Below are 24,491 nucleotides of genomic sequence, written 5' to 3'. Positions count from 1 at the left end.
ATAGGAAAGAGGAGATTTCAAACTTTTAAATGGGACATACAGCACTTGCTTCTAGTCCTGGAAGTTCCCAAGATATCTGACCTTTAAATCACTACATTATGTTTACAAAACTCTATTGAAAATAACGTTAGAGATTATTAATATAATAAAATAATATACACCAGACCCTTGGTAGAATGCACGTCTATATAGCGTGAATTCGCATATAACGCGGTTGAGGCCATGGATCCCAAATTTAATTACTTTAATTGCAATTCATTTTAACGCGGTCCCCGCATTAATGCCGTACTGCGCATGGATCCCAAATCCTGTGTTCTAGTGAGGGTCTGCTGTATATTAATTATAATTAAAATATATTCGTTATATTTCCTGTCTCTCTCCAGAGCTTATACAGTTGGACTTATGGGAGCAGATCCTCAAGATTTGGATGAACTGAGCACAGGACCTGAAGGGAAGGGGAAGGTGTCACCCACCGTTCCATTCTTCTGATTTTGGGGCTAACCAGATGCCCAAGGCATGTAAACATCCAGAAGAGAGGGCAAGGTGGTGTATGCAGAATAAAGGACGGTGCACTGTGGTATGAAGGTTTTGGGATAACCTGCACAGCTCATTTGTAGAGCTGGGCAAAATTTTTCAACCATTTTTTGTTGTTGAAAAATGCAGTTTCATCACAATCAATATATTTCACAAAAAGAGTTTGATTTCAATGTTTGTTTGTTTTTACTTTTTCAAGGAAAAAAATCAAAATTAAATTAAAATGTTTGTTTTTTGTGGAAAAAAATCAAAATTTTCTACAAAACATTTTGTATGTAATAGTTTTTTTTTCCCAAAAAATGTTTTGTGGATTTACTTTTGGATTTTCCAACCAGCTCTACCCACTTGTTTTCATGAGCACTTGTGAGTCATCCCAAACAGATGCTAATAAAACTTTGATATCATACCACCCCATCATGCATTCTCTTTCTCCTTTTCACTAGATGTGTGTGTATAATATTTCAGTGAGTCATTTTCAAATCTCAGATGTATCTGTAAAGAATAAACCTAATCTTAATTAGACAATAAATCAGTTACTAGCATACTTTACAACTAAGGCCCCAATTTAGGGGCTTACCTTTAAGTATTCCCACTTGAAATCAATGGGATTGCTTATGTGCTTAAAGTTAAATATGTTCACCAGCCTTCACAGAATCAGTTGTCTGTGTGCTAATTTGGAGACTCGAGAGATGAATTCCCAGGATCCAAAAGTTCTGCCTATTTGGGTGCCTGTGACATGAACAGCCTGGGGATGCGAGGACTGACAGTCTATACATGGCTGGGACTACCAGAACAGGTGAACTGGGTCTAGACAGACAAGGTTTGGGGGCAGGGAGTTTGGCACCCAGTGGTAGGAGGATATGTAGCCACTCAGTTGCTCTCTGAAGAAAGGAGAGAAGTTTCGCTAATCTAGGCCTAGTTCCAGAAAGAGACTTAGGTGTAGGGTGACCACATTTTCCCAAAGGTTAAATGGGATACCGCATGGGGCTGGCCCAAGGCCCCCCTCTTCTCCCTGCGTGTGGGACTGGCCCGAGTTCCCTCTGCCACCTACCTGCGCAAGGCTGGCCTGAGGGCCCCCCCCCCCATGGCCCAAGATACCCTGCTGCCCGCCCAAGTGGGACTGGCCCGGCCCAAGCCGCTCTCTCAAGCCCTCCCTCTTGCACAGGGCTGGCATTGCCACCTGCCTCCTCTCCCTCCCCCTCCCGTACATTCCTCTGCACCCTGTTAGGGGTCACACCCCACTTTTTTGCCAAAACTGTGTATTTGTCCAATTTGCTCTTGTCAACTGATGATCACTTGTTTATATATTTAACACCATTATAAATGCTGGAGGCAAAGCATGGTTTGGGGTGGAGACTTATAGCTTGTGACCCCCTGGGGTGTCCTGACCCCCAGTTTGAGAACCCCTGATCTCGCCCATCCCGTCACTCATGCTGGTGCTGCTGAGGCTGTACTTCTATTTTTTAGTGTGCTAGTTCAATCAGAGTGAGCACAGGTATATCTACTTGAGCTGGAAATTATACCTTCCAGTTCCAGTGTAGATGTACCCTAGGAAAGAGATCCTCAGAAGACAGCAAGCAGAGTCAGGAAGAAACTGCAGAGGAAAGGGGAAGGGCTTATGGCCCAGATGTCCTTAGGTGCCTAACCTTATTGATCTGGGCCTTACTTGCCAGACTGATAGGCCAAAAATAGGCATACCCTTCCCCACCTCTTCCACCCCGCCCCGCTCAGGTTTCTCAGCCACGAACCAGCTCCTGGAGTTATGCACCTAAGTCAGATCAGTCACTTAGGGCTTGTCTACACTGGCACTTTACAGCACTGCAACTTTCTCACTCAGGGGCATGAAAAAAAAACCACCCTGGAGCACTGCAAATTTCAGTGCTGTAACATGCCAGTATAGACAGTTCACCAGCCCTGGGAGCCGCGCCCCTTGTGAGGGTGGTTTTTTTTAGAGTGCTCTAAAACCAAACAAATATAAAATATCTTAAGATACCCCTAAATGACTCATTAAAATTACTGCCCCTTTATCTACCCTACAATGATTGCTAACTCTAGCCTGACTGTTATTAATGAAAAGCCTAATTAAATGCTTGTTTATATTCATAATATACTTGTATTCATAATATTTTTGTCTCTGCTATGTAGGCAATAGTTTGTGTTTCAAAACACTCCAAATATCTGAACTTACACTAAAAAGCATTTTTTCTAAAGTACCTTAAGAAATGTAAAGTACTTTTCTAAAGTAGTTATCTAGGTATTTCAGAAATGAGGGAAACTCCCTCATTTTTACTAACAAGATAAAGACAGATCTATTTAGGCCCTAATCATGGAAACACTTCAACATATACAGAACTTTGTGTGCATAATCCCTTTGACTTTTAAGGAATTGTAAAACTATGTAAAGTTATGCACATGCTTCAGTGTTTGAAAGATTTTACATTTTGTAAAAACAAGGTCTTGAAAAAACGTTTATCAATGTTTTTATCATTAAAAAAGTCAATTAAAATAGATTTTAAGTGGATTCAGTCATTCACCTGCAGTGTTCCTAATTTAAGCATTACAACTTTGAAGCAGAGTTTAGAGCTTGAAAGTGGAATTAAGACCAAACTGACTATAAACCAAAATGGAACTAACTTGTCTGTTTTCATTGTCCAAGGTGAATGAAATGTAAAACGTACATTAACCCTGAGAAGTAAATTAGATTATAAAAATGTTCATTTGAAATTGCGCAGACATTTACAAAAGCGGTAAAAAAATACGAGCGTCAGCTGAAAGGAATTATTTCCGATAACTTCCTCGGGGTGAACTGTGTTTCACTGAGTCATTTCAGAACACCAGTTTTTGTTTTGTCACCCATTCCTGTTTCCCCAGTTGAACAATGCTGCATGATCATAAAATATAAATCTAAACGTTAAGGGGGGGGGGGAGGAAAAGAAAATCTCGTTAATTAGCATACTCCAGAACTGAGTAGCCCTGTTAAATCTCACCCTGCATGCGGGCTCACATCAATGCTTCTGGGAACTCATGAGTATCACAAAGAATATTTACATGCCATTCGTCCCGCTGTGTGCTCGTTTTAATCTGTTCTTTGAGTTCTGTGCATAATCTTCCGCTCTAGAAATATTGTAACAAGCCCCATGTGCTCTGAGAAGCGGAGATCTCGCTGTTTGCAGTACCAGAGAAAGCCCCATTAAGAATGTCCTTTTTCAGAGACTGAAAGGGGGAGGGGGAGAGGAGAGCATCCCTCTCCGGCTCCATTTCCCAGTCGATTGCAGAAAGAATGTGGGAGGGCTAGAAAAGTTTTGAGTGAGCCACTTCCTCGTCCAGCCCAGCTGGGAGACAGAAAGGGGGAATGTCAGATGGGGGGGGAGTGCAGCAACAACTTCCCAGCAGCAAAATGGCCTTTTAAACCCTTGACAACAGGAGGCGAATTCCTCCCCCTGGCAGCAGCGGAAGCGATGAGTGTTCAGAGGGGAGGTGACTGACTCTCTCTCTCTCTCCCCAGAGCAGGAGGCGAGCTTCACCGGGAGTCCTGCCTGCGCATCTCGCTCCACCCTGCCCGGGACTTGCCCCCGCTCCGAACTCCCGCATTTTCAGCGCGGGGTGCGCGGCAGGCGGAGCGAGAAAGCAGCCGCCTGCGGAGCGCAGAGAGAGAGAGAGAGAGAGAGGCGGGGGGCGGGAGGGACCCCGCCGGGCGCTGCTGAGTGCTGGGGCGCGCAGCCCTGCCATGTCCCCGGGGAAGCCGGAGTCGGGCTAAGTGGCTGCGCCCGCAGCGGGGAGAGCTCTTCAGGACCATGAAGCAGCCAGGGCAGCTCTTCCTCCGCCTGCTGCTCCTGCTCTGCCTCGCCAAGGTAAGGCGCCCTGGGAGAGCCGGGGACGGGCTGGAGGGCGCCCCTGCCAGATCCCCCGCCGCATGCAACCGGCCCCTCTCTCCCCCTGGGCGCTGTAGTCTGTCCCCGGCGTCCCGCCATGCAGCCTGCCCCAGGGCCCTCCTCCCCGCGCCTGGAACCTGTCCTCTTCTCGCCTTTCCCCCTCCCCAGCCACCTGTCAGTGGGGCGGGCTCCCGGGCTCGCTCAGGAGCGCGCGCGCGCTCGGTGGTCTCTGGCGGTGCCGCGCTCGGGGTCCAGTGGAAAGCCGTTCCGCCGGCGCCGGGCTGGGCGACCGGCCATGTGGCCGCAGCGGGCAGAGGCGGGAGGGGCAATGCGGGGCTCTCGGGGCTCGCACTCCGGCGGGGGCCTGGGTCGGGACAGTAGGGGGTGGGGGCTGTGGCCCGGCGGGGCGGGGTGGGTGAAGCTGCAGAGCCAGGCAGGTGCGCTGCTAGGTCATGGGGGCGGCGGCAGGGAGGCTGGGTGTGTCTGGGGGGCCAAGTGTGCTGGACTTGTTTCCTGGACACTGACAGCGAAGGGACTATAGTTCCTCTTAAGGGCAAGGCCCTGAAAAATGACCAGTGATCTGGATTTATTTTTATGTTTCTGTTGAGGTGCTCCACTTCTGAAATACCTTAAAGGAGCCTGGCCTGCAGAGGCCAGGTACTCAGCACTTACTGAAAATCAGGCCTCCCTAGGGTGTTTCAGGTTGGGCACCTGAACACCAAAGGACCCCAAATCACTAGTTACCAATTTTGACAATCTTGGCCTGAAGATGAACTTTAGCTCATTCAGTGGGAACAACTACAGCCCAGTGAGCTTGTGAAGTACACAGACCAAGTCCAGTTGTTAGCTTCCTGTCAGCGGCGAATCTGAAACTTTTCAAGTCTTGAACCAGACCAGGAAGGGGTTTGATTCTCTGCTTGCTTAGACAAGTTTCACACTTGGGAGTAAATCCACTTAAATCAACAAATTAAAGCAGGGCAAGAGCGAGAATCCAGCCTGCAGTTCAGTTTCCAGCTATGGGAGACCTGATATTATAAAAAAAAGACATGGTGTAGCTATTTATTTCTTGCAAACTTGCATTTCTTTTAAGAATACTCTTCCTATGGTTTACCATTGTGTTGTGACCAGTTTGGTAAAGGCTTATCACAGTCAATCAACATTAAACTGTTCATATCTCAGACATTAGAGAGATACAAATCACCAGCCCTGTTATCTCCTTTCAGAAGTTGGGAATTTTTAGGGAAATGGCCCACTTCTGTGGGGATTAAGCAGCTCTGGAGTGTTGGATCCCAGAAAAATGAAAAGGCCTCTACCCATACTGTTTGTATATCCCTCTGAAATCCCTTCCAATCATTACCCAATATTTGTTGAAAAAATAATGTAGAGATCTAAGACTAATTTAGAGATGGGATCCAAGTATATCCCTTCCTAGATCTGAATACTCCTGAATATGGTAAAAGCTTGTATTTTTTGAGACTTGGGCAAGGGCTGTCTTTGGTCACCACCTTGCAATCTGACATTGCTGTGCTGCACCGGGATCTGCCTGCACCATGCCCCATTGATTTCAGTGGGGCTCTACACTAGCATAGGGATCTGCTTGTGCTGATCATCTTTCAGGGTCTGGGCCTTAACTTATGACCAGTGTTTTAACTTACGACCAAAAGAAAAGGAGTACTTGTGGCACCTTAGAGACTAACAAATTTATTTGAGCATAAGCTTTTGTGAGCTACAGCTCACTTCATCGAATGCTGTAGCTCATGAAAGCTTATGCTCAAATAAATTTGTTAGTCTCTAAGGTGCCACAAGTACTCCTTTTCTTTTTGCGAATACAGACTAACACGGCTGCTACTCTGAAACTTATGACCAGTGTTTTAATAAAAATCTCTCCTTAAATCATGACACCTTCCTAATTATGCTCTGATATACCTTCTCCGTTTCTTTCTGTCTTTCTTTCTTTAAAGACCCATTGCATGCAGAGTAATAAATTTGTATAACTTCATTTCATTTGTGACTTATTTTTGACACTTCTGTGAATGTCAAGAACTATGCTAGAATGTTTTAAGTTAGTAACCTTAATTTCTTAATTGATGTTCTTGATCTTTTTGTAGTGTTTAAAAGCCAGTTCTTTTCAGGAAGAGGAGACAAAGCCAGTGACGTTCATACTTGAATAAAAACTATAGCAGAGACCTGTCTTTGCTGAGGGCCTGATTCTGCAAACTCTTGCTCACATGAGTCGTCCTACCTCACTTGATTTCAACAGGGCTACTCGCATGAGTAAAGATAATTTTTGTGATCTGGCTGTTACGTTTGTACAACCCGATTGACTGCAATGGGGAAACCATTTTTAAACTTACTAAGTTATAGCAAAGACCATATTTGTGAGAATTAACCACTTTAAAATTACACTAAATATTTGACATTAGGGATTTGACAACATAGACTCAGTTTTCCAAAGTGGGGGCTATGACAGCATATTCCAACCCTGCATTTGGATGGCTGCATTGTCACTTAGGTGCATAAATGCCCTTTAAAATACACCTAGCAACCTGATCCTATAGCTTTACCAAACACAGAAATCGCACTGAAGTTATATCAGTAGGTTAGCTATAGGATTGTGATGTAATTGTTGATTTGAGTTTCCAAGTAAAGGATTGGGATGTCTTGCTAGGGGCACAGTATTTGAAATTTGGGCTCGCTATGTCTAAACATAATTGGGTACATTTAATACCCGGTGTAAATCGTTGAAGTCAGTACTGTTATAGCAGGGATGAATTTGGACCATTTTTGCATTGCATTGCATTGCACGAATATAATAGCCATTGTTAACCATTATGGTTGAGTCTTGTTTAATATCTTTGGCCTAATAAACTGCATTATGTATTAACTGTTTGCTAAATTTCAGTTTTGAAACTGGAGTTGTTATAAGTCAACTTAATTTACACTTCAAATTAAAAACAGTTTAAAAATAAGAGTTTAATAAAAATATATAGCAAATTGCTCTATAGCAAAGATTTAAAGTGAAGCTGATTTAGGGCTCAGTTAAACTTAAAAAAAATAAGAAAAATAAAAGGCTTTCTCTGCTACATTAAATATTCTATTTCTGGGGTGAATTGTTCATCTTGAAGTTTGATCAGCTCTTAAACCAACTCTTATTAGGTAGGTTTCAGAGTAGCAGCCGTGTTAGTCTGTATTCGCAAAAAGAAAAGGAGTACTTGTGGCACCTTAGAGACTAACAAATGTATTTGAGCATAAGCTTTCGTGAGCTACAGCTCACTTCATCGATGAAGCTCACGAAAGCTTATGCTCAAATAAATTTGAAAGTCTCTAAGGTGCCACAAGTACTCCTTTTCTTCTTCTTAGGTAGATAGGCATAGGGAATGCTTAACTGTGGAGACTAAAAATTGATGCCTTATGGGATGTATTTTGGAGTGATCTGTTGCTGTAAAATATTTTGTTTGTTTGTTTTTTAAATCTGTGAAGTTACACTTGGGTATCCCTACCCCCCAAAGCAGGTGATTGTTTATGTCATTGAATAGAGCAGAACTGCAGATGCTGGGATAAGTTCTTTCATTCTTGTTCTTAACCCCAATAAATGTTAAATGGTAGTCCTTCTGAATGTTCTAAACAATGAGCAGAGAACATTGATTCCTTCTATAATACTTCGCAAATTCTTTATTTTAAATATGACAGAAAATCAGAGAATGGTTTCCTCTTCACCGCAAATAACGATGCATATGCTGCATGTTCTGAAGGCCTCTTACAGTCGCGCGCACACACACACACACACACACACAAATCCTCTTCTGCATCTTTGAGATCACAATGCAGGCTCACAGTGTGGATATACAGTCTGTGCAAACAGCATTGCTATTAATAGTACTTCCTTAACTCTGCTAGGTACAGGCACCCATGATCTAGAATTTTCATGCCATGTAAATTTTTTGGTTGGAATTACTAAGTAAGAGAAAGTGAGAGAGAGAATGCTAATGAATAAAATCTTGTTTGGTTGTTTATCATATAAGGCTGGATTTTACTAACCCATGTAATTTTAATTTGTACACTTCCTTCTAGAATTGCAGTGTACTAAGGGGGAGCGTTTCCACATCTGCTATGGGATGAAGGTTAGAAATTGTGGGTTTGAGTTCTAGTGACCTTAAAACCCGCCACTGGTTTAATTAAATGCTTTACCTGTGGGAGGAGAATGCTGTTAAAATAAATTAATCTGTGATTCCAAAATTGTGGTGTAGGAACAACTGGTGGTCTGCAGAGACCTAGTTGGTCAGATGCTGCTGGTTCTTTCCCTTGGTGTTCAGGTCCTTAATTGCAACCAAGGCCATGTCTACACTAGAACTTATGTCGACAAAACTTTTGTTACTCAGGGTGTGAAACACCCCCCCCCCCCCCCGAACGACATAAATTTTGCTGGCATAAGTGGTAGTGTGCACAGGACTAGGTCGGTGGGAGACGCTTTCTTGCCAGCATAGCTACTGCCGTTCGCTGAGCTGGTTTTATGATGTCAACAGGAGAGAGCTCTATGATGTCAACAGGCATAACGCGGCTACACGAGCACTCTTACAGCTGTGCCACTGTAAGCTTGTAAGTGTAGACATGGCCTAAGAGCTTGAACACCTCTAAAGGTAACTGGAAATGAGGAGGAGCCAGCCTAGCTGCCTCTACAAAGGAGGGACCACTGTTCTGAGGAGAGTAAACAAGAGCCCCGCTCAAGGAGTGGGCAGTCCTCCTTCAGCAGGAGAGGATTGTGCAGGAGAGAAGGGCTTAGGGAATCAGGGAAGAAGATAACCTAGCATGCCCAGATCAGAAGGGGCCAAAATGTGTAGGGGGAAATGGAGGATCTGACATCTAGGAAATGTGTGCAGAAGGAGAGGAACAGAACAGATGTCCACCCATCAGTTCTGCTAATCTAGAAGCCTATACCAAGGCTCTTCACTAAGCATAGATAGATCCAGTTTTTTGCATATCCATTCAGGCACACTTGGACTGCCATGCCTATGTACTAGAGAGTGCATGGTCAGGGCTTTAGACGTTCCTCCAAGACTCTTTGGTATTCACAATAAGGTGGGGAAGAGGAGTGTGGCCCATATCTCAAATCACATTAACAAGGCCCACCTTGGGAGGAAAAAAAAGTGGCCACTAGATGGGATACCTTGCATCTTCCCTAAACAACATAAAGCAAACACTTGCTACCCACTGATGTACCTTGTACATACATGTTCTGTGTTGGCCTTTTCTGTTTTACTTCTGTCTCTTTTTTCTTTGACACCTCCTCCCCTCCCCCCACCACATGCATGCTATTTTTTTTTGTCGTGCAAAGCTATTTCAAAACTGAAATAATTAAGAAAAAATTCTAGCATGACTTAAATTAGTTCCCAACACTTGCATAGATATGCACATGGGCTGTGTGGTGTGAAAGAGTATGTATGCATGGCACTATTTTAGGCCTTAGGAAAGATGCATTCTTTTTTAAACATGTTTTTTGTTTGGCCACTCAAAAGAGCTAATTTTGTTGTTGTTGTTGCTTGGTTTTGTGGTACGTGGGAGCATGTCATCTGCAAAAACATAAAATTGTTCTGCGTATTCTTTGCATAATATTGGCCTGGGATTTGGTCATGTGAAGAGTAATGAGAAAAAGGAAACAGTTTTGCCTGATCAGGCTATTGAAGCTGCAAAGGTTCTGATTCTGAGCCTCCAGCTAACTAGGAAGGAAACACTTGAAGGCAGGATCTTGAGCTGCATTATGAATTAAATTCCATTTGCTGCAGCATTGCAAGTAGATACTGTATGTCCATATTGCCTGGTCAAAGGCTTTCTCTGTATTCAGAGAAGGTCAAGACGTTTTCACATTATGAGTGTATATATTTCAAATCTCTTAGGTTATCTCAGCCTTCTCTCCCTAAACATGGCCCAGAGTGAAGGAGGCAGGTGACTCGCCATTTTCTTGGTCAGGATTTTATAATCTGTGTCAAAAAGGCAGATGAGTCTGTATGAGACTTACTCTGGGATTGATTCCTTGCTCCTTTTGGCAATATTGCGATAGTTGTTGTCTGTCAGTTTGAAGAGTTATATTGAAGGTGGCCTTAGTGTGAGTGTTCCGTGTAGGGGGTTATTTATCCAAAGCAAGTTTTGAAGACATTCAGCCCCATATTTACTCATTAGGGCCTGTGGCTGTGTGTATTCTTGAGGGCCTTAGTGGAGTCTATTAGTTCCTCTTCTTCCTCTGGCTCTGAGATTTGTTGCTCATGTGCAGTAAAATGAGTCGATTTGGAAGTTGTGAGAAAACTCCGGGGATTCCTCCTACTTATGTAAAGGTTTTCTGTTCCGTGAGATAATTTTTTCTTAAAGTACGACAAACTCATTGCTCTCCTTGGCATCAGGGAGCTTCTGCTGCTCTTCCTTGCACTGGCTTCTTTTGAAATAGGAAGAACTGGTGTTTTGGGGGTTCCAGATCTGCTGGTGAGTGGCCTAATCTCCCAGTGAAAATAGAGGAAGCCCCTCAGCGTTTGCAACATTTAAAATTAGATTGGTGGTAACGCTAGCCCATATAGAAAGGGGAACAATCCTGCACTGGCAAGGGGCTTGGGTTAGCTGACATGATCCATCTTTGAGACCAGTCTGTAGCTTCTATGGATACTTAGGCTACGTTTATGCTACGGACTTTACAGTGGTATGGCTATCTCACTGCTCCTGTGTAGACACTCTATGCCAGCGGGAGAGAGCTCTCCCGTCAGCATAATTAAACCACCCCCGACGAGCGACGGCAGCTATGTTGGCAGGAGAGTGTCTGCCACAGGCATAGCGCTGTCCACACCGGCACTTTGGTTGGTGAAACGTATGTCGGTCAGTGGTGTGGTTTTTTTCCACAGCCCTGACTGACAAAAGTTTTGCCGACAAAAGTGCTAGTGTTGACAAAGCCTTAGATGATTCCGCAGCTCTGTGTGTCTGTGAGAGAGAGAAAGAGACGGAGAGAATGAAGGTCATGATGTTAGTAGTTGCATTACAGCAGGAAGAGTAGCTTGCATGAACCATTGAGAAAAATGGACTCAAAACCCCACCAATGATTCTGTTACCATATCAGGCATACCCTGCCTTAAACACTCAAAACTGGTTCTGAAACCTGGTGTTTTCAGAATAATTGTGTCTTTGGCTGACAGTAAATTTCCATATGCATAATTATACCTTATTAATGTAAAAGCTGAACTGGAGTTGAACACTTGAGTGTGGAGGGGTGGGAGGCTTCTGTGATTACACTTGATTGCATTCTTTGGTGCTGCAGGAGTCTTTTAGACCTACAAAATGCTTCAGAATGGAACGAGAGGTAAGATAACTGAACTTCTCTAAATGTCTAAGGACTCTTTTGTTTAATTGTGTTTTTCCCGTGACAACAGACACAGGAATTCTAATATCTTACTAACACTGGTGAGCATGTACAAGTCTCAAAATTGCCTTTTAAATCTCATTGTAGTTCAAGGAATTATTGAAAACACAAGATTTTCCTCTGTGTAAAACACTCTTTCTTGGTCACACAGTGTTTTGCTGGTCCCCTCGCAGGATTAGCGACTTTTTGTAATCCTTGACACAGTTTGCATGCTTTCATAAAAAGCAGTCAGTGCCAATTAAAACTCGGTTTGTTTCTGTGCATAGTTCTGCTCTCTCTCTCACATATGAGTATTTGCAATTTTGTCATTCATGGATTTTTTTTTTTTAAAAGAAAATATTCTTTCCAAGACAAACAAGATAAGCATATCGGTGTGCGAATTTATTGGCTTTCATGTTACTGTTGAAGGGTAAACTTCTAATGCATTGCACTGCATGTTAGCCGTGAGTTTCCGACTTTAAGAGAAGTTGCACAAATATGACCATACAGTGCACTGAAATCTCATCCCTGAGTCTTTATAAAGTGATATTTCCCTCAAAGCTTTAAAATTGCATAAAGAGAAACAGTGACTGGGAAAGATCAGTCTCTTGTAACTTCTTGTTGGGGGAGGGGTGAGGAGTGCAAATAAACTGTACAATGCAGTTTTGTGCACCTGTGTTTGAGAGAGGAAGCCAGAGGCACCTATCTGAGGTCTAAATCTGGCCTTTTTTAGATTGGTGGGATTCTGATTGTAATGCTGTGGTATAGAAATCTGAATAGAAACCCCCCCCCCATCTTTTGACATGACGTAAAGGGAAACTTAAAGTCAGCAGCATGAAAATCTGAATTCTTCTAAATGACACATTTCTTAAAAATTGTTAAAAGATTCCTGACAATGTAATTAGAGCTGATTGAAAAGTTCTGAATTTTCAAAATTTCAGTGAAAATGTTCTGTAGGAAGTTTTCATGCAAATTTTTTTCAGCTTGTTTAAACCAGCTTAGAGCAGTCAGTGTTTTTTGAAAATTTTAAATTTTGCCCCAAAACTTAGGTTTTGAAGACTTTTCACAAAACAATGTGTTTTTTCAGTTAGCTGTATTATTAATATTAAGATGAATGGCCTAACAATGAAAATGACTTGGATATTTTATAATTAACCAATTACAGATTACATGTCTAAGTACAAACTGGGTTAATAATTGAAACAGGCATATATATGTTTGATGGTGTTTCCAGAGCTGTTAGATAGCTTTTTGTGATGAGTCGTGGTTAAGTGCAGTAAAAATTTTAAATGCCCCCTTGTTGAGAGATGGGGCTGTTAAATCTGGGATTGGATCTGTACGTCTTGTACTCTTCATAAAAATGCAGTACTTGTAGTGATGCATGTTAGGTAACCATTAAAGCCTCACCAATGCTTGTCAGTTTGTTTATTTATTTATTTATTTTATTTTTGAAGTAAACCTACAGGGCAAAGGAGTTATCAAGTATTTCCACTTGGAAATCTCCCGCAGATACCTCAAAACAAAGGAGCTGAGAGGCAAAGGCAACAACAACGAAAACATGTTGACCATTTTTATATTGACCCTTCTGAATATAATGTCTTTTTTTTCACTCACGCAATCACAGATTTCCATATTAGAAAACCTGAAGCAATTTCATATTTAAGGTGAAACATCTGAACTCACTTGGTCCTCCAATTTCATGGCACAATGTGTCACTATCTTAATGTCACCCATCTCTTTCTTCCAATTCTAATTGTGTCTAGGTATTGGCTGGTAGTGGTTAACCCAAACTATAAACTGCTTTTTGAAATATAATTCTATTGGTTTGATGCAAAATTCTGTAACTATGAGTCTTTTTTTTCCCCTGGGTCTTTCTTTGATCCCCTCCTGAGAGCTCAGAGAAGGCTCACCTCCACAGAAGACTGCTCTTGTAGTCAAAGAGCAAAGATACAGTTCTCTCTGCTGTCCATCAAGACAACTCCATAACTATTACGAGGGTGTGGGACAAGTGCCTACTGCCAGTGCCATGAATGGGGAATTTTGCTATTGACTTCAGTGACAACAAGATCAGGCCCCAATTAAAAGAACAAGTGATAGATTTTAAAAAATTCAATAAATGGGACTTTAAAAATGTTGATCTTAATTAAAAAAAGCAATTCATGCATTAAACTTCATTTTGCAGTCATTTAGTTGACTGAAAAAAAGCTAGTAATTCACACTATAAGCAAACTGTGAAACAAAATACACACACACACACACACACATCTATATTATAGTTGGCAAAGTACTGACACCAATTTGAGACTTTGTATGCTAAGCGTTAGCCAGCAGCAAATATTTGCAGGTTAATATAAGTTCTGGAACTACCCTAAATGGTGCTAATTTCCCAGCACTACAACGTAGAGCCCACAGTGTGTGGTTTAACTGGTATTTAGCTATTGTCTTTGAATCAATCTACGTATTTTGTATGCATCTGTTGAACTATTTCCTGGTTTCAGAGTAGACGTACATGGTGCACCAGAAGTTAACAGAAGACGAGCTCTGATAAGTATTTATTGTTTTGGAGTACAATAGTATTGTAAAGAGTATTCGGTCCACTTCTCCGCCCCCCAAATGATTATGGCCTGGTAAGAATAATTCCCTTTACAATTATAAAATTTAACAAACCTCCTCTACACAGTAAAAATGAAACTGTTTTGCTCTAGATTTGCAAAAGGCTGATCTGTCTATAAACTCCATTTCCTTCTCTAAAGCTCCTACAATGTATCCTTTTTGGCTCAGCAGAAGTGACTGTAAATCACCCAATATCACAAACAATTCTGGGCAATTGCCAAAGCAAACCCTACTCCATACAAGTGAACAAATTCTGTGGACTTGCCCTACTAATGTGAGGTTGAAGGTCACTTGTGCTAAGAGGGGCTCAGTCTTCCTCTTAAAAGTATACAAACACCAAAAACTCTAACCTCTATGTGTATGTAGATGGAGCAATCAGCACTGCATATGAGCAATCAAAATCGTACTTTTGGGCAAATCTAAATCAGTTCAAGTACACACACCCACTTGCACAAACCTCATTCTTTTCAGTCTCTGTTTGGGTCAATCTGTACATCATGTGAGTTACAGTAAGAAGCACCAATCAAAGTGTGCCAAAGATTTATTGTTGGAGCACACCCCTGATACATCCTTGCCTACCTTCATTGCCGCTTTCAGAGCTGGTCCCAGCAGCATGCTTCTTACTGCTCAATCGTGAATGAAAATGGACAGATTCCAATATGAAACAAAAAGAGATAAAAGGGGGTGGGGGGGGCGGAGACGAGATGTCTTGTGTGCCAAGTATCATTTCCAGCTGTTGCTGTGGGTTCTGTTTGTTTCCTTTGCCCCCAGGACTTCGCATCATCAACTGAGATGATCTCTGAAGTAACCTGTTAATCTGAGACTTTCGTCAGGTTGACTATCTGGCCCCAGTAATACAGAATCCTGTGGGAGAGGTAGGAGGCATTGTGCTCCCTAACTTAGCTTCCCTGATAGCAAAGACTTCTTTTTTGACACCAGGAAAGACCTTTTAAGGCTGTCTCCTCTCCTCAAATTGGAAGTTTTGCTGCTCTGCCTTCCAACGCAGCTAAAGGAACCATCTGAATCCCAGTTTGGCACATGAGGTTCCTAGTAACAACTCTGAAGAGGTTTAGGAGTAGCAGTGGGCAAGAGCTCTGTCTCTCCCACTGTAGAAACCCTGCTGGGAAAAACAAAGTTATTATCCTGAAGCTAAAGAAGTGGTAGAGGGACTAGACACTTCTAGGCAGTTTCTTAGTTATGCAAAACCATTGCCACGCTTCTCTAATTAGACTGCTAAGAAGAGAATCTGTTGATCTGATGTCTCTTCTTTTGTCAGATTGCTATACTTCTTAATAACTCCTGGGCAGGCCCTGATCCCAACTTCACACTGTTAGCTCATGTGGCTAACACGTACAAACTCCCATGCACGGGGGTAAGCTACATAAGCTCCCAAGTCAACTCTCTGGTCCTTGTCTCCTGAAGTCAACTCAGGTTTCAAATTGTACACATAGCCAGGCAAAAGGAGCATGGCTTTGTGGTGGTGGTGTTACCTTCATCCTTCCTCCCTCCTTCACTTCCTCCTCTGGTGTGCTGCAACCAGCATGTTTAGTGACCTTTACACTGTAAGCATTTGGGGCAACTATTACAAATTGGCATCGTACCTAGCACAATATGACCCCGATCTGATTGGAGTCCCTGGGCACTGCTGTAATTCTTTTTCAGTTTCCTGCTGATTTTTAGGAAGTTATAAAACATAAACGTTGATGATGCGTTATATCCACAAATATTTCCTTCTGAGCATCAACAGGGTCATAAATGACAGCTGGAGACAAAACCTTCTCTGCAACTACTTCCTCCTTTTTTATGAATAAAGTATTCCTTCTTTCTGGTCATGAATAGGTTGTAAATCAGACAAAAGCTGGGTTGTCTTTTCGTTTCTGAGTGAATTGATTAATTCTTGTCCCATTTATGTATAGCAAAGGTCTTCCTTACAACAGGCACAGATGAAAGATTGTTTCTCATACTGTAAGGGGAAATTCACCTCTGGGCAGAAGATAAGCCTGAAGTTGGGATCCACTTAAGTTTTTTTTTCTTTAAATGGCTTAAGTGTGACTTAAGTGGTGCACAGGCCTTGGGCTGCACAGCAGTAAATTTCTCCCTACCACCTGGCCCCTGATCTTGCAATGTATTAAGTCTCAGTTACTTCAAGTGGACTTGGTAGTGGTGCTGCCTGCATACAAACCATTACAGGATCAGAGCCTAAGAGAGCACACTATAGCCTTGAACCTGCAAAGGGCCCTTATGCCTGCATAGATCTCTTTGAAAGATCAAGGTCAAAAATACGTCCTATTATATTGACGTAGGATGTTGGGAAAATCAGCATGCTAATTAAAATGACTGCATTTAAATTGATATTATCGAGCTGTTTAGGCCCCACGTTGTACATATCCCTACAGGTTATTATTCATTAAAACAAACCTGTTTGTAATCTTATGTTAACAAATGCTTAGTGTCTGTGTGTGGTTTTAACACTAACCTCTTCATAAGTCCCACATACAGATAACGCTGCTTGTGGGCAATCTGTGGTTCATATGCACTTGCACAGCTGAGTGTGAAGGATGTAAAATAAAAATAGCAAATCTGGGGATGTTACCCTCCACACTTTAGAAATGAAAAGATCAATATGAGAAATGTGTAGGGGTGTAATTCAGAAGGATTTGGAGAATAAACAGTTTTAAAGGTTTGTTAAATCTGGGGCTTAGACTCTTTCCTGCCTGCATTCTTAAGAAACTGAAATGTAAGTAGAGTCTTCCAAACCCAAGAGCCCTCAAAAGGAAATGGGGTGGAGCTAGGGAGAATGCGCAAAGAGCCAGATATGTGCAACCTTTATAAATTTGCAACATACGGGAGCTGCTGAAGCAGAGCTCGTGTGCACATTGTTTCATTACTGTAAGGTAAAATTAAACTGTATTAATCTGTGAAATAAAAATTTAATCAATCCCCTTGCTTCTTGATGAGATCTTGTAAGAACATGGGGCCACTCACTGAAATTAATGGAAGGCAAGTGTAAAGCTATTTCTGTAAGGTCCTGATCCAAAGCCATTTAAGTCAATGGGAGTCTTTCCATTGACCTCAGTTGGTACTGGACCAGGCCCTAATTGAAGATAGTGATGTTAACGTGTAAACCCTCTCCTCTAGGTTATGGAATGTTCCAATTCTCTTCCACCCCTCCCCCACACTTCTTTTTATGACTGGCAACAGTGATATGGACCAATGCCCCTAATTTGAGAACTATTTAAAGCCAGTAAAAGGAAATACTAATTCATCCAGTTTGCAGTCATTCGGTGGAGTTTGCTCTTGCATGAGATCATCAATTTGGATACTGTAGCTGGCTTTAAAAAAGGTTGGCTAATGTAGATTTATGACCAATGACCTTTGTAGTTTATATATGTGAAGATAAGTGTAATAAATGTCACACTTTAGAGGGCGTCAGCTGATCATCACAGTCCAGGAAGAAATATGACTCCACTGTCCATGTTCCGCACTACACACTAGAAAGGGTGCATTTTCCTCTTGCTCTAAAACGGGAGCTGGCCACTGCAGAAGAGGGCCAATGGTAATTGATTATACTATGTTTCGCTAATATGAAACAATACTACTTATTGTAGCATCCGGAACCCCAAGTGAGGTGCCTACAATTCTATATTACTATTACACATACAAAAGGATGGTAAAAGAACATTACTAAGGTTGCAAAGTTAAGAACTTCAAAGGTTAGGAAATGCCAGAATTAATATTCCATGTGTAACATTTCATTTTGCTCCCTTGAACTAATGCATTATGATATTGTCTTTAATTATATGATCACATACTATTTTTTTCCATAAGACCCCTGCCTCTTTCAGTGCACAGAATGGATCGTGCTCACTTAATGAGCAGCTATTATATATTTTGTTTTAGCCTCACTGTTCAATGTGTGGCTCCAGGCCTTATTTATATTGCAAACTATTCTGCTCTGAAGGCAAAATTATTAATTTTCTCATTGGCTTTTCTATGACACTTACCGCTATAGTATCTGAGTGCTTCACAAATATTATCTTCACAAAATTCTTGTGAAGTAAGTGATAGTATTTTCTCCATGTCACAGATTAGGAAGTGAGACACAGAGATATTAAGGCCAAAAGTATCCACTAATTTTGGGTGCTCAGTATGAGAAACCTATGACATGATTTTTTGCAGAATAATTTGAACATGTGAAGCACAATATAATGCTAAGCACAGTTCCTATTTACTTCAGTTGCAGCTGAGAATGCTCAGCACTCATGCAAATCAGACCCCAGGGTTTTAAGTTGGAAAGTGAGGAACACACAGTTAGTGACCACCAATGAAAAATTTGGTTTACCCCTGGGGGAATTCTGTGCCACTGTGCAAGCATGGAATTAATGTCCCCCACAGTCTCCCTCCCCCAGCAGAATATTTGATTCTGACCTGGAGGCGAATGGAAGCCGTGAGATGGGTCACACTGCAATTAAACCCTTTGCCCACCAGGGGCTGATGAGGCGCAACCAGCCATGGAGACATGTGCAGATATGCCTGGCTGAATGGGGTGTGCGGGACAGGGGCAAATGTGTCTGAATGGGAGAGCCAAGGGGTCAGCCAGGGTCTGCATGGGGTAGGTTCCCCAAATCCATAACAATTCCCCCGCAAAAAAACAAACCCTATTCCATACTTCTCCCATCCACACCCAACAACCCTCCAGGTTCACTCCCAGGCTCTTTCTGAGCAATTACTTCCCTCTTCCTTAGCTTCTCCATTATCCCGGACTCTGCCAAGCCTTTGCACTGCTTCTGAGCGGTGTGGGAAATACATTTCTGTACTGTAGTTTAAATGAATTATTACTGAAAGTTCTGTATTAATAAGCTTAGTAAGGAATTTATTTGTCAAAAAAAATTTCCTGAATCTTTTTTGTTGTCTGTATTGTTACAGACATACTTGCTGACAGGTATTTCGAAATAAATTACCAAAATAATTGAAACTGATGTGATTATATTGTGTATGTATCAGAGGGATAGCCGTGTTAGTCTGTATCCACAAAAACAATGAGGAGTCCGGTAGTACTTTAAAGACTAACAGGTTTATTTGAGTAAAAAACTCATTTCTTCAGATGCATGGAGGTTTCAGGGTTTTTTTACCCACAAAAACTTATGCCCAAATAAATCTGTTAGTCTTTAAGATGCCACCAGACTCCTCCTTGTTTTTGATTATATTGTGTTATTTTGACAAAATTATGCATATTATTGTGTGCAGAATTTTTAGTTTTTTTGGCATCCTATAGGAACTCTGGGGCAGGGATGGAATCCAGTTAGAGAGAGAAGTATTCAGCTGCCTTAACCTGAAATTTCTCTTCTTGAAATTTCCTGCATCATTTACTACATACCTTCTAGCTTCTGAACAAATGAAGCAGGGGTCCTAGAGACAACCGCCTCCTCCTCTACACAACTCGAATACGCTCCCACATTTGGATGGATTTTAACTGGCCAAAAGCACATCTGTGACACAAAAGCCATCCCCCTGGTAAATTTCAAGTTCTTGCTCCAAAGCATGGAGGCATTTGACCTATTCAAAGAAAAGATGTCCGTATTAAAAATTCTGGCAAAAACATTTTCCCTTAGCTGTGTTCTCAGAAACAGCTGAACCGTTTTGGCTGATATTTAAAAATAATAATAATAATAATATTCAGTCAGAGGCAGACACACAGCATGAAAAATTTCAGCCCAGACAGCTAGTTTGACAAAGTTCTAAGCAATTGAAAACAGGATCTTATAATAGGAAGTATCAGGCAACTTTAATAATAAGTGGTGCTTAATAAAGTTGGGTGATATTAATGGGTTAGAAACTTCAGTGACTTCCCTCACCAGGTCACCCCATGCAACCTCTCCTCCTGCTTCTGTATCTGTCCCTGCCACTGTTCTTCCTCCACAATAAGCTTCTCTGTGAAGATACCATATTTGGGTGTTCTCAATTTAGACCAGTGAACCCGCAGCAGCGCTCTGTGGAAATCTCTAGTGCTCTGAAGAGAGGAAACCTCGCAGCGCACAACTGTAATGGAGCAGTGACAAGACCCAGTACAGAGTTGCTGGCACACTTCTAGAAATGAAACCTTTTCTCCCTCATTCATTATGTGCTTAGGGTTGGAGAGAAGGATCTGAGAGTATCCCCAGAAGGAATCTAAATGGGGAAAAGGAGCCTTAGTGGGAAGTCAAGAAAAAAGGAAGAGGCCTTTTTGTGAGTGGGAATCATAGAATCCTTTGGCTTGGATGGTTCCTAGTCTAGCACATCCCCTTGCACCATTGCAGGATTGACTCCATTATTCATAACCCGTAATGACCATTGGATGTCAAATCTAGCTTTTAATAGCAGTTGAAGTAGATTTCACATATTCACTTACCAGCTTGTTCCATTGCTTAGCTATTCTTCCCCATCCCATTTAACCTAAATATTTCCTGTTGCAGTTTTAAAACATACCTATTCAATACAAATCCTTTTTTAATATATGGGTTCACAGTTATCCTTCCATCAGTCTACCTTTCTCCAGACTGAAGATGTCCAGTGTTCTTAAACCTTTTCCAGGGCTTTATATTTTATGTTTCTGTCCTGTGAATTTTTCTCCAATTTATCTGTATTTTTAATTAAAAAAAAAAAAGTGTCTGAAAGTACTGAACATAGTACTCCAACTGATGTCTAACCAGTGTGAAGTGGTGTGGAATAATTACTTTACTTGCTTTACATGGTGCTCTTATTGATAGAACCCAATATAGCAAATGCCTGTTTTGCAACAGCATCTTACTGTTGACTCCTTCAATTCATCATCCTTTTTAACTCCTAGATACTTGCCTGTAGAACCAATGTCTGGGTCAGTATTCTTCCATTGTGTGTTTCTATACTTGGCTATTCTTTTAATATTTGTGCTTATTGAGGTGCACAATTATTTATTTTTTTAAATCAGCAAATTTCTTTAATAATCTCAGTGTTGTATTTTTCTTTTAGCTCTGAATTTAACTAAACACACTCTATTTCCCCCTTCCAAGTTAGTGTTCAGAGATAGTGAGTGAGGTGGAACAAATACCTGAGTAGTTTAATGAAAATATTTGACTTAGAACTCGGTCTTGTAGGATATCACTCAGTATTTCTTCCACCTTGCTGCTGAATTCTTTGTAATTAATGCGTTCATTTTTAAGTATATTTGTCATATAAATGTTTTTTTTTTCTAATCTGCATTTCTCTATTTTCCTGATGAGAATGTAAAGTGGAACCATAGCTAGTTCTTTTATAAAATTGAGAGATACTATGTCACAGGAACATAGGAATTTCCCTATGAGATAAAACCTAGGTCCATCTAATCCAGTATACTGTCTCTGACAGTTGCTAGTATCAAATGTGACCTGTTGTATTTTAATTCTTGCATTAAATTTGTTATCCTGTTTTATAAAAAAAGTAATAATTTGGAATGTTTTTATTTCTACTGGATGTTGTCTAATGTTTGTTTTCCTCTTACGTGTTCTCAAATGGACTGCTTTTATTCAGTCAAATTAGCATGTTCTCATTAAACTTACTGGGCTCTGATGATTGAGTTTCCTTCTCTTCCCTTTTTAAAACCAGGCAGGTTGTTTTCTCTTTTTGTGTGTGTGTGTGTGCGTGCGTGTGTGTAAATCTCACAAGGGAGGACTTCAGATTATCCTTCCTTTATAGCCAACCTTTTACTGTTCTCTGACTCAGTGATGTCACTGTCCAGTTTTATGACTTCATAGCTGATTCCATGGTGATGAACAGTGTTGTTTGTGATAAATAAATCATGCAAGAGGAGGGAACTGTTTGTTAAATATTACTTCTATAGCACCTTCTGTCAGAGTATCTTAAAGTCCTTTATAAAGAGTAATTTATTAAGCCTCACAACCTATGCCTCTAATTTAGGTGGTATCACCTCTATTTTATAGATATGGAAGATGAGGCACAAGGAGGTTAGGTGACTCTGTGAATTAATGGCAAAATAGAACCCAGATCTTCTGAATCCCAGTCCTGTGTGCTAATGTTTAGAGGACATTCCTCTTCCATGTAGTTCAAGGAGAAAACTTGTGTTGAATATATATGAGTAAGCATGGTCAACTGTCTTGATGCCAAGAGAGTAAAGAATTATTTTAGCACCACTAGCCAAGGCACATAGTGATATATGCTTGCCTGAATGTAGAGCAGGAGAACAGAAATGAGTTTTGTGTCCAAAATAATTTGTTTTAGTACTTGGCTTGTATTTGTTTAGCATCAAGTATTGTTTGAAAGAGGAATATTTTTGTTAAAGGAAAAGGAACTGTGCATTGAGATAAGCAGCAAGAGAATAAAATATGACATGTATTTGGCTTAAAATATGCCTGTCAAAACTTAATGTATTTCTGGGGGTAGTCTTTTCTTCTTTTATTAATATTATCAACAGGTTTTTTGTTTGCTTTTGTTAGGTCTACAGGAAAACAAAAAATATTATTAAATTAGTTGTTCCTGAAATACTAATTGAAAAGCATTGTTATATAAACCCTTTGTGTTTTAAGAGAAGCATACCATAGTCATGGAGACTAAGCTCAGAAGTTGTTTTAAGAAGCTACCAGACTGAAATGACCAATGTTTGTGTTATGTTGCATGTAAGGGGTTTCTTCAGCTAGGTAGAGAAGCAACATGTTGTTGCTTTCAGTCTTGAGCTCCTCTTGGCTCAATGGTTGGTGGTAAGCAGTCCTCCTTAACTGAGTTGCTCTGTTAATTCGGAGCACTCCCTCTTTTAAAACCAGCGCTCTTTAAATCTCATCTCAGGGTCAGATTAAGGCATGGGCACAATAGGCCCCTAGCTCCTGGCATCATATGACAACATCAGAATCTGTTTTAATTAAAAAAATTCTAACCCTCATGGTTATTCCAAAGGTTATCTTGAAAACTCAACCTGAATGGAATTGATTCAGTTGTGCCTGCCTGAGTCTGCACACAGCCTTCAGCAGAGGGAAAAGCAGGATTCATAGATTCCGAGGTTAGAAGGGAGCCACTGTGATCATCTAGTCTGTATAACACAGGCCATAGAGCTTCCCCAAATAATTCCTAGAGCATTTCTTTTAGAAAAACATCCAGTCTGGATTTAAAAATTGCCAGTCATGGAGAACCCACCATGGTAAATTGTTCCACTGGTTCATTAAAAACTCACTGTTCAAAATGTATGCCTTGGTTCTAGAAACCATGAGAGCCAAGTAGGAAGCCACCAGCCCCACCCTGACCACAAGAGCAGACCAGGTCTGTTGTCTCCATCCCCTGTTTTGCAGCTACTTAGGGTGCAGAGAGAAGAGGGCACTGCATCGGTTCATTCTCTGTTTGGGAGGTGTCTGCACAGGGGCCACCTGTGGGGTGTGCCCAACGTCCCAGACTACCTTAATCTAGAATCATAGAATATCAGGGTTGGAAGGGACCTCAGGAGGTCATCTAGTCCAACCCCCTGCTCAAAAGCAGGACCAATCCCCAATTAAATCATCCCAGCCAGGGCTTTGTCAAGCCTGACCTTAAAAACTTCTAAGGAAGGAGATTCCACCACCTCCCTAGGCAACACATTCCAGTGTTTCACCACCCTCCTAGTGAAAAAGTTTTTCCTAATATCCAACCTAAACCTCTCCCACTGCAACTTGAGACCATTACTCCTTGTCCTGTCCTCTTCTACCACTGAGAATAGTCTAGAACCATCCTCTCTGGAACCACCTCTCAGGTAGTTGAAAGTAGCTATCAAATCCCCCCTCATTCTTCTCTTCTGCAGACTAAACAATCCCAGTTCCCTCAGCCTCTCCTCATAAGTCATGTGCTCCAGACCCCTAATCATTTTTGTTGTCCTTCGCTGGACTCTTTCCAATTTATCCACATCCTTCTTGTAGTGTGGGGCCCAAAACTGGACACAGTACTCCAGATGAGGCCTCACCAATGTTGAATAGAGGGGGACGATCATGTCCCTCGATCTGCTCGCTATGCCCCTACTTATACATCCCAAAATGCCATTGGCCTTCTTGGCAACAAGGGCACACTGTTGACTCATATCCAGCTTCTCGTCCACTGTCACCCCTCGGTCCTTTTCTGCAGAACTGCTGCCT

The 24,491-nt window shown here is 41.5% G+C and overlaps 1 protein-coding gene across 1 annotated transcript in view; it reads left to right on the top strand.

Moving 5' to 3' along the window:
- The first annotated feature begins 3,900 nt into the window (after window positions 1–3,900).
- PTPRJ (protein tyrosine phosphatase receptor type J) overlaps window positions 3,901–24,491 on the top strand; it is a 139,131-nt gene continuing 118,540 nt past the window's right edge. The window contains exon 1 of the mRNA XM_073347300.1: window positions 3,901–4,385. Coding sequence (XP_073203401.1) covers window positions 4,329–4,385 — 57 coding nt within the window. The 5' untranslated portion in view covers window positions 3,901–4,328. The remainder of the gene's footprint in view (window positions 4,386–24,491) is intronic.

This window comes from Lepidochelys kempii, chromosome 6 (genome assembly GCF_965140265.1).
Source record: "Lepidochelys kempii isolate rLepKem1 chromosome 6, rLepKem1.hap2, whole genome shotgun sequence".
In the NCBI taxonomy this organism is placed as follows: domain Eukaryota; kingdom Metazoa; phylum Chordata; order Testudines; family Cheloniidae; genus Lepidochelys; species Lepidochelys kempii.
The sequence above is the reverse complement of the archived record's forward strand: the minus strand, read 5'-3'. Positions and strand labels throughout refer to the sequence as shown.